Here is a 16,942-nt window from a genome sequence, read left to right as displayed (position 1 = left end):
GATGGTATCAGGAGGCGGGGACTCTGCGAGGTGATTAATCTGGAGTTGAGAGAGCTCCCTCGCCCCCTCTGCCATGTGAGGACAGTGAGAGGCTGGCCGTCTACGAACCAGGAAGCAGCCCCTCACCAGCCACGGAATCTGCCGGTGCCTTGATCCGGGACTTCACAGCCTCCAGAACGATGCGGATTAAACTTCTGTTGTTCATAAACCAGTTAGTCTATGCATCTGATTATAGCAGCCCCAAAAGACCAAGACAGGGATCTTCATGCAAGGAAGGTAGAAACCAACAAAAAGCTAACCAGAGAATCCCCACAAACATTGGGAAGTTAAGTGACATAATTCTTTAAAAACTTCATGAGTAAAAAAAGATACCACGATGAACATCAGAACATGTTTTCACACAAGAGATAACGAAAATCTGGCTTTCAAAACTTGCGGGATGCAGCTAAAGGTGCACTTACAGGGCCAGCTGGAGCCTCACATACATAGACTGGAAAAGACGAAAGAGCCAAAATCAGTTAAGCATCTATCTCAAGAAACTAGAAAAAAGAACAGCAAACAGAACACAAAGTAAATGGAAGGAAAAAAGCATAAATTAACAAAATAGAGAACAAATACTAAACAGAAAAAAATCAACAAAGCCAAAAGCTGTCCTTTGAAAGGGCTACTACAATTCATAAGACTCTAGCAAGACCAATGAAGAAAAAGAGAAAAGGACAAATTACCAATATCAAGAATTTTTAAAAGGGGATATTACAAGAGATCTTGCACAAAATAAGGATATTATGAACCATATTACACTTAATAATTGGAAAGTTTGGGTGGCCTGAACAAATTCCTAGGAAAAAAGAGCATCTTACCCAAACAGACACAAGAAGAAATATAAAATCAGAAAAATCCTATTTCCACGTGAATAACTGAATCTGAAACTAAAAGCCTTCTCACAAAGAAAATCTTACACCAGCTGGTTTTGCTGGTCAATTCTTCCAAAACTGCAAGGAAGAAAACACCAGTCTCACAGGGGCTCTTCTGGGAATCAACAAGGAACGCTTTCCACCTTGTGTTAGGAGACGAGCATGAGCCAAACCTAACAAGGACAACACAAGACAGCAAAGTTACAGACCAAGCTCTCACGAACACAGACGCAACAATCTTAAAATATTAACAAATAAAATCCGGGGAAAGCAGAATACATCAAGGTCAGGTTGGGATTCTTCTAGAACTGCAAACTAAAAGGTAAATCACCACATAAAAGGAAAACAACTGGACTGTCTCAAAAGATGCAGAAAATGCACTTAAGAAAATTTAATAATTTAGTTCATGATTTAAAAAAACACTTAGCAAACTAATAGAGGAGAATTTGGATATTTTGATAAAAATATTTATGGAAAAGCTACAGCCAACATCAGATATAACAGTGAGATACCGAAAGCCTTCCCTCTGACACTGGGAGGGAGACGAGGATCCCTACCCTCACCACTTCTACTCAGCACTGTGCTGGAGGTCCCAGCCAGGCCAGCGAGGCAAGAAAAAGAAAAACGAGTACAGCGCTTGGAAACAAAAAAGAAAAGAAACTGTCTCTTGCAGACATAGTTGTGAACATCTAGAAAATACAAGAAGAATTACTATTAGAAATAAATGGATTTAGCAAGTGAATACGCAAAAATCAATTCTATCACTATATAACAGTAATAAACAATTACATAATATAATTTATAATAAAATAAGAAATGTGAAATATCTATGAATAAATGTAATTAAACATGTAGACAATATATATATACAGAAAACTGTATGGTATTAAGACAAATTAAAGAAGAGCTAAATAAATAGAAGGCTACATTGTGTTCATGGATTTTAAAACCCATGTTTTTTCCCTCCGAGGAAGACTAGCCCAGAGCTAACATCTGCTGCCAATCCTCGTCTTTTGGCTGAGGAAGACTGGCCCTGAGCTAACATCCATGCCCATCTTCCTCCACTTTATACGTGGGACGCCTGCCACAGCACGGCTTGATAAGTGGTGCGCAGGTCCACAGCCGGGATCCAAACCTGCAAACCCTGGGCCGCCAAAGCAGAGCGCAAACTTAACCGCCGCACACCGGGTGGGCCCCTGTAAGACCAATAGTAAGAAGCTGTCATTTCTCCCCACGCTAGTCTACAGATGAAACGCAATCTCAGTGAAAATCAGAGCACGTTTTCCGGGGAGAGGCGGCCACGCAGACTCTACATTTTAACTGAGGATGTAAAGGGTGAAGATTAGCCCAGCTAGCCTTGCACAAGAACGAGGCTGGGGGACTCAAATTACCAGATGCCAGGACAGGCTAAATCTACAGCAATTTACACAGCGTGCTGCTTGTGCAAAGACGACAGAAAGACCAACGGGGCAGAGCGGAGTCTAGATCCAGGCCCGTATATTTACGGTCACTTGACTGATGACACAGACGACACTGTAGTGCACTGGGGAGAGGAGGGTCTGTTTAATAAATTATTCTCGGTCAACTGTATAGCATACACTTAAGGAAAAAAGGGAACCTTGGCCGTTATCTCACACCACAAACAAAAATCACTTTCAGATGGATTACAGGTCTAAATGTGAAAGATAAAATCATAAAGCTTTTACAGGATAATATCTTCATGATCTTTGTGATACTATCTTCCAGTGAACACAAAGAGCATTCAATATTACTGAAAAGATTGATCCATCGGGCTAGATTACAATTAAAACTTCTGCTTATCAAGACACCACCGAGAGCGAAAGGGCAAACATACACAAGAATGTAAAAAAACCTGCCACACACACATACTCAGAATATATAACTTGTACCCAGAACATATGAAAAGAACTCCTTCAACTCAGTAAGAAACAACACAGAAAACCCAATCGAATAACGGGCAAAGGACAAGCAGTCACGAGAGAGGATCTCGAAACCGCCAACAGACACACACAAGGAGGCTGCTTCTGCGCGCCACCGGGCAGCGGCCAGCCCACAGCACACTGAGCCTCCTCCACTCGGCGCCCACCAGACAGCCGCAACGAACGAGCTGACGACACCAAGCGCTGGGGAACGGCGGATGGCTCACACACGGCCGGCGGCAGCACCGCCACTTTGGGCAGTGTCTACCCAGGCTGGACAGACGCAGACCCTGGCCCTCTGCAGTGCCGCTCCTGTGAACACCAACAGAAACGCATACACACCTGCACCACAGAAACAAGCACGAATACGCAGGGCGGCGTTCGTCTGAACTAGGAACATCCAGAATACCCAAGAATGGCAGAAAGAATAAATGACGGTAAATTCAGAGACTGGCTTCCTGGGCAGCAGACAAGAAAGAACAAAGCTACGAGACAACGCGAGTGGATCCCACAAGGATACTACTGAATGAAAGAACCAAGAAACCAAATGTACATATAACTTTATTTCACTTAGACAGTCAAGCACACGGGAAAGTCATCAATGGTGGAAAGCCAAGACCACCACCGGCTTTGGGGGACAGTTCCTGGGAGTGGGGACGAGGGGGCTTCTGGGAAGCTTGGCCATGTTTCACTCCTTAATGTAGGCGGTAGTTACGAGAGTGTGTTCACTTAGTGAAAAAGTCACTGAAGTGCACACTTACGCTTGGGGAAATTCTCTGATGTATGCTACAGCTAAATCTTTTATAAGTACAGCATTACGTGCCGACATAACGTGCCAGGAAGACAAATGCATTTAGTTAAGCACACGCCTCTCTGGTCACACTATTAGCCACGAAACATGAGACAGGCACCAGGAATCGGAAGGGTCCTGAAAGTGTTCACTCAGTGGTTCCTGCGTTTCTGAAACGCTGGGCTCAGGGACCGCTGACGTCACCGCCTTCTCCACCCGGCGAGGCATTTCCAGGCTACAACACTGAGCAGTGGCTGGAAACAAACCACTGAGCGACCGGCTCCCCCGCCGCTGCGACGGCCTCCGCTGCTCCAGACTGGACTGCACACACTCCTGTCCCTTCCCTGCGAGGGCCCCTGAGCCCATTCTCTCAAAAACCACCTTATCAAACGTGCGGTATCTGACACACACTTCAGTGTAAGTACCCCAAATTACATGAAAACAAACACAGTTATAAAACCAAACAAACAAAACTACTGAAAAGATAAATACATGAAAATCCCAGTAAAACATAATTTGGCCAATCCTTCTAAGCTTGTGGTAATAAAATTTGACTTAAACGAACTTGGTAATTTATAAGATTCAGAGGACAAAAAACTTAATGATTCTCTAACCCAACAGAGAAGGAGCATTATAGCCCTGCATAGCGCGAATTAGTTGTTAAAAAGGAAACCCAAATGTTTGGCTAATCAATCTTTCAGAAGGACTGACTAAGCCAAGAAGCGCATTAAGCTTGTCATTACTCATCTCCTAGCTCAGTGCTGCAGACCCATCACGAGAGTGTAAGTGTGCACCCACTCGGTCCACCTGAAAGCACCACAGAGGCACCTGTTACGAGCAAGTAAAACGGCACCAAGACAGCCCAGAGGCCCCCGGAACCCACGTACCCTCCACTTTCCTAGGTGCCACTTTCCTCCTTCACCTGCCGTGACACCCTCACTCAGCTCCCGAAGGAAAGGCTCTACACCCTGGTCCCAACGCCAACACACCGGGACTAACAAGTTCAGTGTGACTCTAAGCTTTGTAACTCTCATCCGCCAAGGACAAAGTTCCAAAGGGGTCAACCTCCAGTCTTCCACCCCCTAAAACAGATTGGATTTACAAAACACAGGTGTTCTAATAAAGGTGGTGTGTAAAAATATTTTCTCTGTGAAATCCATCCTATTTGTCCACTAAATTTCATTAGGAAATTGGAAATATATGATGAAACCCATGGGAAATACACATTTAGCGAGAAATCGCTTAAGACGACAGGTCAGAAGGCACCACACAGCGGGGGGCAGATCAGTCATCGGAGAAGGCGACTTTCACAGGGCAACTTAACAGGGGCACCCTCTGCCCGGGGAACACCACAGGGGCCCCCCCCGTACCTGCAGGATAGTGGCCCTGGGCCTCCGTGCTTTCATAGACGGCCTCTGGGGCGTAGGCCAGACCCTGCTGGCTATGGGCGTCCTGGTAGTAGGCGGCCTCGGTGCTGTACACGGGTTCCGGCTCGCTCACGGGGCCTCTGTAGCTCGGCTCGGCCTTGAACGAAGCCGCATCCTGGGGAAGAGCCAGGGAGACAGTTCACACGGGCCAGGCGGGTCGCTGCCACGGCCAAGGGAAACACACGGACCACTTCTCGGTCCAGCTGAGACCGAGCAAATGGACACGGAGAAGAGGAGGCAACACCTGCTGACGTGTGCAGACGGCTTCGATTCTAACCGTGCTAAGTGTGTTCAGAGGGACCACGTGGCACTTCTTCCTGAATAACCCCCATCCTCACCGCCCCCCAGCGCCCGCAAATCCTGCAGGAACTGGAACCCGCACGGCTGTCACGAGCTGAGCGCTTCTCAGGCTGTCGCCTGGGGCAGGTCTGGCCTGTTTCTTTTTCAGGTCCCAGCCCTCCGAGGGCCACCCAGCAGCTTCACAATGTCACCCCATCACACGGCCAGAGCTGGCAAGGCCGCGGACGGCCGGGTTCTGTCCTAACCAAGTCCTCTGGCGGAGGGGCGGGAGGGAGTGAGCACCAGGTCACGTGCAGGAGGAAATCACCAACTCCCTGGTCACAAGCACTGGGACTTCCAAGCTCGAACCCAAGTCCTGAACTCCTGATCATCAACGGTGGCTTTCATCAGTGTTTCCAACGAGGGTCCTCCTGAAGGCGCCCTCGGGAGCCAGAGGCAGCGGGGCATGGGGAGAAGCTCCAGGAAGGGCAGGCGTTCAGGCACCAGCTCTCGATGGAGGGTGAGCAGCACAGTGCATGCTGCCTGGGGGAGGTGCTATGAAGGCCACAGAGAGGGCACTCCATCTCCAGGCCAGGTACCAGGAGTCACTCAAGGGTTAAAGAGGGAGGGACAGAGCCAGAGGCTCCTTTTGGCAAGGTCCCCCTGGATTCAAAGGGAACGGACTGGAGGATTAAAGGCCAGGCCATGGTGTGGGGGCACGAGCTGGCTGCCCGCACCCTCAGCTTAGTCATGTGGGGGCACCGTGAGCAGGTGGGCACTACGGCGGGCATCCCACACTGGCAGCACCCTAGTCTCCTATCTTCCAGCAACGCCACCTCTGCCCCACCCATCACAGGGTTCCAGCAGGGCTGCTGATCTAGGACCCACCTCCCATCCCTGCCAGGGACAGCATGCCATCTTGGCCTTCTCAAGAACCAACTGCTCAGTGACGGGCCAGTAGTGGAACATGATGGGGGGGTGGCTCAAGGCCCCCGTTTTCCATTGGATTACGAATTATAAGGCCACATCCAACACACCCGTCCAGAAGTCCAGAAGGACACGGCCGCCACACAGAGGGAACAGCAACACAAGGAGATGACCCTGGTGGTGATGAGACTGTGGACCTGAGGCCAGGCCTGCTGCCCCGGCCCACAGCTCTCCCCGCATCCTCGTCCCTTTATGCCTCAGCTGATATGAGTTAGTTCTCATCCCCTGCGACTCAATGATCTTTGAGGGCTAATGTCCAGGGAGAGAAGACAGGTGTGGGAACCAGGACAGTGGCCGCAGGGCCAGAGAAGGGATGGAATTCGGGGCTCAGCCGGGTATGGTCATGGACGGTGGTGGCAGGGGTACTCCCGAGAGAGGGAGGTGCGGAGACCCCGTGACGGAGCGAAGGAGAGCTGAGGCGGGCAGCTCAGTAACTCAGATCAGGAGAGAGCATGGGGATCCGTGTTAGCAGGCCCTGGGGACACAGGCAGGCACAAGGCACTGACGACACAACTGAGGAGAAAGGGCCAAGGACAGAGGCTCTGGAGCAGACACGTTCAAGAGGGGCTGAGGGAGGGGAGAGCTGCAGAGGGCTCCAGTGAAGCGAGGCCACGCGGGAGCGGCAGCTGGGTGCCGCAGGATGCGGATTCTAGAAGAGCAGTGTCAGCGCAAATGCAGCATGACCACGTGAGCTCCAGACCAGAAGCCATCCACTCAGTGTTCGGAGACCCCACTGGGGGGCTGCGGGCTGGCTGAGGAAGGGGGCCTCGTCCAGGAGCCCAGTGAGGACGGCCGACAAGGTGAGAAGCAGGCCGTGTGCCCGGGAGCGTCCCCCAGCACCAGGAGGCTGCTCGCCAAGCCGCCCTCTGTGGATGGGCACCTAGCAGAGCTGAGGAGGGAGCCCACGCCGTCCGCGGTGGCGGCACTGCCCCAGGAGGGATGGCTTCAAGAAGCCAGAGACTCACTCACAAACAACGGAAGACCCACCTCATAGACGGGGCTCGAAGGCGGCCTCTCCTGTGCCGGCTGAGGAGCAGGGGACGCGGGCGGGGTCTGCTTCCGGGCTCTGGCCTGCTCCTGTGATCGACAGACACGCAGCACTCAGAACACGCCTAGGACACTCTGGGTCACCAGGCCGCCTCCGCGGCAACACGGCTCCAGCAGAAAGAGCAGAGAGTACCAAGCACGGAGACCGAACACCAGCAGGTCTTAAGGGAAGTTTGCTCTGAAGCGAAGGTCACGCAGTCAGTCAAGTATTCTCAAGAACTAGGACCTCGGTGGCCCGTAATACTCCTGCTGCCACCACATAAGCCACAGGATTTACTCACTGTGCAGTCGGCAAGGCAACAGTAACACTACCGAGCTACAACCCCCGTCCCACCCAAACCCAACTCAGACTTTTAAAATGGGCAGAATGTATTCTGTACGTAGTACAGACATGAATCTTTGGGGCTCAGAGCGAGGACTGTCATGGACAGAATACGGCCCCCAAACAAGCTGACATCCCAGGCCCCAGATGCTGTGAACATGTGACCTCACAGGGCAGAAGGGACCGCAGATGCGATGAAGTTAGGCATCTGAGATGGGAGACAATCCGGGATTATCTGGGTTGGCCCATGTCATCACAGGGTCTTACAAGAGGGAGACAGCCATGTGAGAGAGAGAGCAGGAGGTGTGGTGACGAAAGCAGAGGGTGCAACGCGGACGGCTCCAGAAACTGGAGAAGGCCAGGGAACGTCGTCCTCTCCAGCCTCCAGAACGGACGCAGCCCTGCTGACCTGTTAGGACTTCTGCCCTCTAGCACTATAGACAGGAAACGAGTGTTGTTTTAAGCCACTAAACTTGTGGTCATTTGATCCAGCAGCTACAGGAACGAGTTCTGCCAGCTGGAAGGCTGGATTTTTCTCCAGGTTTCAGACGAGGAGACTGAGCTCCTGGAGAGGGTAAGTCACACACCCAGGGACGCATGCCGGCGAGGGGCAGAAGCAGAATCTGAGCCCTCTCCTCCCCACCCCACAGGAGAGTCCCAGCACCACAAGTCACTTGGACCCACCCACAAGTACTTGAGGCAGGAGAGCGCCTCCTCGAAGGGGCTGTGCCTGGGCTGGGCGGCCGGGCTGAGGGTGGGCTTGCAGAGAGACCGGGGCCTGCAGAGGCACAGGGCCACGGATTCGTCTATGAATCACTTCTAGAAACATGTCTCCAGGCCACGGGCTCTAGGACAGCCCCTCTCAAAGGTGGCAGGGTACAGGCAGACTCCTTCCCAGAGGCGGGCTTCCAGGATCTGAGAGTCAGGCGTACGTGACCCACATCAAACTCTCCTCGCCTGCCAGGAGGGAGCACTCAGAAGACATGTGCTGTCGGGGAGCCGAGTGCTCCAGCGCCCTTCCACAGCCCAGGGGGTTCTGCTGGGAGCAGTACTGTGCCGACGGAGACTCGCTCTCACTGGGGAGGAGGAAGAGAGCAGATGGGTGGCAGGGGCTGGGGACAGAGAAGGACAACACACCCGAAGGGACAGCAGGAGACCCTCAAAAGGAGAGAGGTTAGGTGACGATGATCAAAAGTTTTCTTCTTCTCAAGCAGCCCATCCCTTCTGCATCTTGTGGATGCTGAGGCGACTTAGATGGCAGGGGTCAAACTTCTAAGGCAAAAAATGAGGAGGGCAGTTTGAAAAGAAGACCAAGAGAGCAGGAAAAAATGCCTCGTAGTCTGTGAGTGTGTGTTCTGCAATGAAAGAAGGCTAACTTACAAGCAGCTTACTAAAAACTTGAAGGAGACATGTCTAAAAGTTTTCCAGCAATTAAGGAATAGTAAATGGTAACCGTAAAACTGACTCTTATTCCGACTTCGCCGCACGTGGTAAGACAGCAGGGCTTATTTAACTCACGTCCTCCGCGTCGGCATTTTCTGTCTATTGCATGTTAATTTCCTTGATTATCCACGTTCTCGACATTCCCCCCCATGATTTGGAGCAGAACGTCCACAGAGTTAAACACACCTTTATGGTTTATCAATGTTGCATGCATGACTTCAGACTCTACCTCGTTAACTACCCCAAAAAGAGTCATGATGAGTGTCTCCACCCCCATTTCACGGACCAGAACATGAGGCACAGAACAGCGAGCTCATCTGTCAAGGGTCGCCCAGTTGGTAGGCGAGAACGTAGGGACCTGAGCCTTCAGACACCAGCCCACCTAGGAGAGGTTGAGGAAGGAGGAGCCCACCCCTCCTGCTCACCTCCCAGGCTCCCGCTCCTACCTTCTCTGGTGGGAAACACTACAAACACTCACAGGAAAGGGCAGCAGACCCAGGCTGCAGAAGCGAGAGCTGCAAGAGCAGATCCGCTTCCTCACAGGGGATTCCTCTGTATTCTCAAGCTCCTACCTGGGAAGGGCGCGTCCCAGAGTGTGACGGGTGGGAACAGAGACGCTAGGAGACCATCTGGACTGGAGCTCAGCGGAGGGCACGCGGGCTGACAGCAGGACAGAGGGAGACCAGGCTCGAGGGCTACCGGGCTCTGAGCCAGCAAGGGCGACTGTCTAGAATCTGGTGGTCAAAAGACCTGATTCTACGGGCAGCTGAAAGCTAAAGTCCCTCAGAGGACAGCCCAACGGGAGTTCCACATGTTCTCTATTGAAAACCTTCTGGACCACCGGGGAAGGAGTAAACCAAACCCATGGGCCCAAGAGTTCCCAGTCCCCTCGCGCCGCGCAGGAGAGCGCGGCGGCCGGTCCTCACTCACGTCCAGCTGTCTCCGGGGTTCCTCCTGCTCCTGCCTTTCCTTCGCCACGCTCTGCGCCCTCTCCGCTTCCGCCTTCCGCCTTCCGCCTGTCCTCCTGCTCTTTCTCCTTCGCGAGGTTTTCGAAGTTAGCTCTGATGTTGCTTGTTTTGCTGTTCACTGCAGACGGAAGCAGAGATTTAAGTGTGATGTCAGAACACAACTACCATCTCCCCGGACCACCGCCCCATGCCAGCATGACCTCTCCCGGGGGAACCCGTCGGTCCCGCCCGCCATGGAAGGGAGATGTCCCCCAGCCGCCACCTCAGCCCGCCCCCCCATGAACTGGCCTCCGTGCCTTCTGCCCATTGCACACTTTCGGCAGGACCAATGAACATCATAAGCCATGGAATAGTTTAAATTCCAAACATCATTGTATTCTTTACCACCATATACTCGGCGGGGGGAGGAGCCAATTTTCCCTCAGGACGCCCTTGATAAAGCAGTAAAAAATACTAATTTTTAGTAAATCTCAACCCTTGAGCATACGTCTTTAATGTTCTGTGCGACAAACGGGAGGGACACAGACAGCACCACTGCCACACACCAAGCTCAGCGGCTGTCTCGAGGAAGGACACTTGTGCGACTGTCTGCGTCACAGGTTGAACTGACTTCTCACGGAGCATGATTTGTCCCTGAAATAACTGACTGGCTGTAGTTAAGCACACTGGGTACTCAGCACGCATTTCCTCCAAAATAAACGAACCAAGCCTATCGTGTCAAGAACAACCGCACTATTTGTTGTCAATGGGAAAACATAAGCTTTCAAGCAAAATCAGAATTTTGGAAAACCTGTATCTGCTCCCGTGCACATGACAATTTCCCCGTTTTACTTAAAGACTCTCTGCTAGCACTGATGACAGTATTCACAAACACGATTTTTTTTGGTATTACAGAACGACACGGCAACATCGGGGCGGGGGGGTCTCCGTAACTCAGTGATCCGATATTTTCCAACGACCGATGCATCATGTTACAAAATCATGCTGTGCAAGGAAGAACAAGCCTCAAGAAAACCACTAAACCACAGCCTGTTCTGAGTGTCACATCAAAGAGCATCCATGACGACCTCACACGGCCTTCCCTCTCCGCTGCAGATCTGGGCGAGCCCAGACTTTCTCCATCAACAGGACTTAGCATAGACGCAGAAGCAGCTGGGAGAAGTCGGCTGTCTTATACCACAGGGACTGACAGAAACAAAACACCACCCTTCTGCTTTTTAGTTTTGAAAATGTTATTTTTTCATAAAAGTATTATGCTGATATGTAATGGCTTTATTATTTTTAAATGAATTATAAAATGTTAACTTCTCTGTTTTAGTTTCCAATAAGTAAAGATCAGTAGACGTAACCCACATAGTTCTTTGGGGCCCTCGATAACTCCTACGAGGTCAAAGTCTGCTTGGAGCACCAAGTCCGAGAACTGCAGGCCCAGGGCGTCCACAGTGAACCGACGGTGACTCTCTGCATCCTATTTGTAACGCACTCCCTTCTAGCATGTATAGTTTCCTGACTAAACAATGCTCTCCTTAAGTGCGTGGCCCACATGACCGAACGTGTGCCCTGCAGACAGCTAGACTAGAAGAGGCCCTCACACGAGCAATCACCTGAAAGGACAGACTGCGGCAGCCTGGACCAGGCCCAAGGAGGACAAGGAGCGAAGGAGAGAACGCCTACTCCAGCTCGCACACAGGCGCTACAACACATCCCTCGGGTCACAGCCAGGGCCGACCGCGTCCAGGGGCACCAGCGAGCGTGTCTGAGCAGCAGGTGCCACAGGACCCTCCCAGAACGCGGTTCCAGCAGCGAGAAGGGCCCTCACACACGTGCAGTTAACCCAGCTCTACTTTGGGAGGCACCCACCAAAGCAGATCCCCACGGCCGGAGAGCACAACATGCTGTGTGGGAAAGCTGCCTCTGACCCTCTGCAGGAACAAAGAGGATCTTCCCTCAAAAGGCAAGTCAATTTCTTTCCTGAAAATACACAGGAACGACTCTGCTCCCCATTCAGCTCCATCGCCCCGTTCAGCTCCATCTCTCCACTCATGCTCCATCTGCTCCCGGTGCACATTCTGCCAACTACCCTTTTTTTTGGAGGAAGATTAGCCCTGAGCTAACATCGGCCACCAATCCTCCTCGTTTTGCTGAGGAAGACTGGCCCTGAGAGCACATCCGTGCCCATCTTCCTCCACTTTATATGTGGGACGCCTGCCACAGCATGGCTTGCCAAGTGGTGCCATGTCTGCACCCGGGATCCGAACCAGCAAACCCCGGGCTGCCGAAGCAGAACATGCGAACTCAAGCGCTGTGCTACTGGGCCAGCCCCCCAACTACCCTTTGCCCTGAGCATTTTCCTGGGACAACCAAAGAGCGTGGAATTTCCTCCTGGAAAAACCACAGTGCCGGTAGGGGGTCCGCCAGGACTCACCTGCTTCGACAGGGACAGTCTTCTGATACGTGGAGGCCACCTTCGCGACATCCTCAAAGGTTGAAGCATTCTACCGAGACAGGAAAGGAACATCAGGAAGGCACTGTTCTCTGCTCCTCACACCCCGTGACGGCTGCCACCTCACCCAGACGGCAAAGCCTGCCCTCGACCTTCCCAAAGAGCCCACCGGGGAGCCCAAAGCTTTCGTATCTCCTTCTCTGTTCTGCAAGTTAACTGAGGCATGAGAAGGGTTACGACACACACTTGCTGGTGATGACACGGGTCAGCATGAGAAGAAAAAGTACACATGTGAGGAGGGATGGACAGGCGGAGCACAGAGGATTTCTAGGGCAGTGAAAATACTCTGTAGGGCAGTGCAAGGGGGACACATGTCCTTACGCACGTGTGCAAAGCCACAGAACGTCCAGCACCAAGAGTGGACGCTAAAGTCAACCGTGGCCTCTGGTGACGACGACCTGTCAGCGTAGGCTCGCAGACTGTACCCAACGTCCCAGCTGGCGGAGGATGCTGAAGGTGGCGGAGGCTGTGCGTGGTGGGGGCGGGGGGCATATGGGAAATCTCTGTACCATCCTCTCAAATTGGCTAAAACTGCTCCACAAAAAAGAGTAGGAAAAAACCCAAAAGCATATCTGCACCTGCGCAATCAGAAACCAGGTGCGGGTTCTGCTCTAGCCCTCGCCCCGGGATGGGACACAGTGCCGCAAGCCTCGCCTGGCCTGACCGTCCACATCCCCCACAAGCGTGAGTGCCGGGGCCCAATTCTGTCAGACGACACTTTGAGCGACAGCTGCTCCTTCAAGGCTGATGCTGACGCAGACACTGATGCAGACAGGCTCTGGGAACCACGGGCCATCCTCGGTTTCTTCGTGAGCAACCACTTCCCAGTGACACACCTGGGGCGTGGGACAGTCACTGCCTTCCTGACACAAATCAGGGGAGCAGGGCCCCGAGGACGTGGACCTGAAGTTAGCGGGCACTATCTGAGGATGACTGTGAGTGGCAGCTCCCTCCCGTCCAGGCACAGGCTGACCCCTGCGCTGAGTGTCGCACACACGGGCCAGGCCCCCACCCTCCCCCAAAGCCCCATTCTCCCTCCACAGCCACCCCGCTCGGCCAGAGCACGGCTGTCCGCCCACCCGTCTGCCACGCCCAGCCACAGCCAGCCTGAGAGCCCAGCGCCCGGGCCACCCTGGCCCCCCTGCCCCCCTCTCCGAGTGCAACCGCTCAGCTGCCCTGACCAAGCACTCTCCCTTCCCAGACCACCGGCCCACCAGACCGGGCCTCTGCCACCTCTCTCCAGAACAATCTCTTCTCACACTCACTCCCTGCCCTGCCCCCCGGCTGCCCTCCGGCTGTCCCATCAGGCTCCTGCCTGCCCTGTGGCTTCAGGGGCAGAGGCGTCAGCACCCTCCCCATGGGCCCCTCCTGTCGCCCCCATCTGCCCGGCCCAGCCAGTTCTCCAGCATGCTGCCCAGAGCCAGTTCTCTGCCGTCACCTGGGGGCTTCCAGCAAACACGGCCCCCAACCTCTCGTTCTCGCTTGCAGCGTCCCCACCACACCGCGCCCCACCTCCTCCACAGCACACCCCCATCACCAAGACCCGCTTGCCGACTAGAAGCTTCTCGCTCTCACCGCCCTCCTCTACGCGGCGCCTGCTCCTCCCTCCCCTCGGTCCAGCCTGGCAACTCAAGGTCACGACCTCTCCCAGGTCCCACCTGCTGGACACCCCTCAACCCGTTTCCATCCCCTATAGGGACTTCACACCCGAATCCCTCCACACGCAGCTCACTGGGACCCCGCACAGCTCCCTCACCTTCCTAAGCCTCAGGCCACCAACTGTACAACGTGGACGCCGTCACACCACCAACAGGAACCACAGTCACCGTCAGACACAGGCTCACCCAACCTCTGCGCCAAGCCACCACCCTGCCTCGGTCGCAGGCCCCCTCGTCAGGCTCTACCGTCCACGGCTGCGTCTCAGTGACCCCACATTCTCTACCAGCACCACCTCACGGTCTCCCTCCACATGCCTGTCTACGGCCTGGGCTCCCCTACATGTTCTGGTCTCTTCCATCTTAAACAGAACCATCCCCTCGGCTGACCGCTGCCCAGCTCACAGGACCACAGTGGGCGGAGCGGGCCCAAGCTTGCCGACTCTACGACTGACCCTCCCCACACGGTGCAGGTCCCCGCAGGCCAGCTTCCCCCAACCTGCCCCCCAACACCCACAACAATGCCCTCACCAGGACTCCCGGGGCTACCACGTTACTCACCCAGACGTGACCCCCACCAGCAGCACTGCTGGGCACAGGTGACCCCCCCCGCCCCAAAGCTCTCTACCCTCAGACCAGCACCACCAGACCCTGTGGGCTCCCCCCACCTTGCTGGGTGCACTTCCCAGTCTCCTCTACCAGCCTGACTGCTGCCATCCCCAGGTGTGTCCCTGGGCCCCGCTCACCACTCTGCAGGCTTTCCTGGCCTCCGACTTGACCCCGGCTCCGTCCACATCTGTGCAGTGGCCGTCTGCCTCTGGTCCAGCCGCACTCTCGTCCACCTGCCCTGCTGGGTAGCCCACCCCGGACACACCCACAGCCGACTCAGCTACCCACCCCTGCTCCTCCCAGGCGCCCCAGCTCAGCAGAGGCCCACCGTCCACCTGGGGCAGTCCTGCCTGCCCCCCCAGCCCTTGAAGCCAGGTGCTTTACCTCCCGCCTCGCTGAAGTCAGTGCCGCTCTCCCTCTGCCACGAGCCCCTGCCCGAGCCAGCACTGCACCCTGCTCACACCACTGAAGCCACCTCCTAACTGGGGCCACAGCCTCGCTGCTTCTCCACAATCCACTTCCACACTGTGACCAGGGTCTTCTCAACACAGATCCCGTTTGTGTCACTTGCCTGCCAAACCCGTCGAGGGCCACTCAGGACTCATCTGATGAAGAACGAAACCTGACGTACGTAGTCTGCAGGGCTCCCCGAGATGGTCCCTCCCAGCTCCTCACCCCTCGGCCCTCCTCTGCAGTGAGACCCTAACAGTCTTTGCGGCGTCACCCCCACCCCCGCACACACGCTATGCCCCTGCTCTCCAGGCTCCTGGCCCATCTTTCCGGCATGCTCCACCCGTCAAAGCTGAGCCCAGCCTCTCACTTCCCCAGGACCCTTCTGGCCCCTCAGCCTGAGCCCTGGGCCTGCCACATGCTCCCAGGGCCCATGCGTGGTCACGTGGTGGAGCCCCTGGGTGACGGCCTCTGTGTGGTCAGCTGTGAGCCTGACAGCAGCAGAACTCCATGAGGACTGGCCCTGCTGTCCTTGACCACAGGCCGGGCACAGGACCAGGCAGGACAGCCTCCGTCTTCGCTCAGGAGATACAAGCCACACGTGTCCTCGTGTGGACAACTCCACACCCGCTCTAAGTGTAGACTCTGCTATGGCTGGACCGTACGCTAGAAAAACGGCCGTCTGATACACTTAAGACTGACTCTCAGAGATCCGACACCGTGTGACAAAGTCCCCAGTGAGAAACAAGCGTGTTCCCCGGGACACCCGTGGGAGGCGGTGCTGTGGGCAGGACCTGCCTCGAGACGGTCCCTGTCCCGTGGACCTTCCACCATGAACCATGATACAGATGTTCTAGACCCGCGCGCTCCCAGAGCCGCCGCCGCCACGCGTGCCTACTGAGCTCCTGACATGGACAGTGTGACCAAGGAGCTCAATTTCCAACCGGTTTACCGCTAACTACTTTGGATTCAAACAGCCACATGTCCTCAAGGGTCTCGTGTTGGCCCCAGAGCCTAATGCCTGGCTTCCAAAGGTGGCCCCGCCACTTGCTGCTATGCTGTGGCCAAGCACTGAGCCTGCCTGGCCAGGGACCCCCAAATACAAAAGGGGACAGGGACAGTCTCTCCCCCACAGCACGACCATGTCGGGTACCGGAGAGGATGTCCGTGACCGGTAGACGAGGCCTGGCATACAGGTCAGCAATCGGCACCATCAGTGATGACACGTGCCCGACTTAAACGTTCGTGCTTCTGAAAACCTGAGCCACACCCCACCCCAGACCATCCACGGAGCCGTGCGCTGACACACCAAGAGCTCCACGAATTCCTGGACCTCCTAAATTCCCGAACACGGCAGCAGAAGACACTCAGGCCTGGATCTGGAATCCTTACCTTGTCCATCCGGTCATTCTGGACCCCGTACTTTCCGCCGAATCCTTTGGAATAGTCTGCAAAGTGGCACAACACAACACTTACACTTAGGCTGAGGACCAGCGAGGTGCCCGGGGCAGAGGCATGCAAACAGATCCAGAAACAGCCCAAGAAGACGCACCCCGAGCAGAAAGAGACCAGAACCGCACCCCACGCGGTCCTCACTTGCAAGCTGAG

The 16,942-nt window shown here is 54.5% G+C and overlaps 1 protein-coding gene across 1 annotated transcript in view; it reads right to left on the bottom strand.

Moving 5' to 3' along the window:
• The window catches only part of LOC139040784 (src substrate cortactin-like), a 28,887-nt gene that overhangs the window by 5,289 nt on the left and 6,656 nt on the right, over window positions 1-16,942 (bottom strand). Inside the window, 6 exon segments of the mRNA XM_070487853.1 lie at window positions 5,015-5,186; window positions 7,325-7,414; window positions 10,080-10,166; window positions 10,168-10,235; window positions 12,543-12,612; window positions 16,727-16,782. Of these exon segments, the coding sequence (XP_070343954.1) occupies window positions 5,015-5,186; window positions 7,325-7,414; window positions 10,080-10,166; window positions 10,168-10,235; window positions 12,543-12,612; window positions 16,727-16,782 (543 nt within the window).

This window comes from Equus asinus, chromosome 17 (assembly GCF_041296235.1).
Source record: "Equus asinus isolate D_3611 breed Donkey chromosome 17, EquAss-T2T_v2, whole genome shotgun sequence".
Classification (NCBI taxonomy): Eukaryota; Metazoa; Chordata; class Mammalia; order Perissodactyla; family Equidae; genus Equus; species Equus asinus.
Note: the sequence above shows the minus strand (reverse complement) of the source record. Positions and strands in the feature narration are given on the sequence as shown.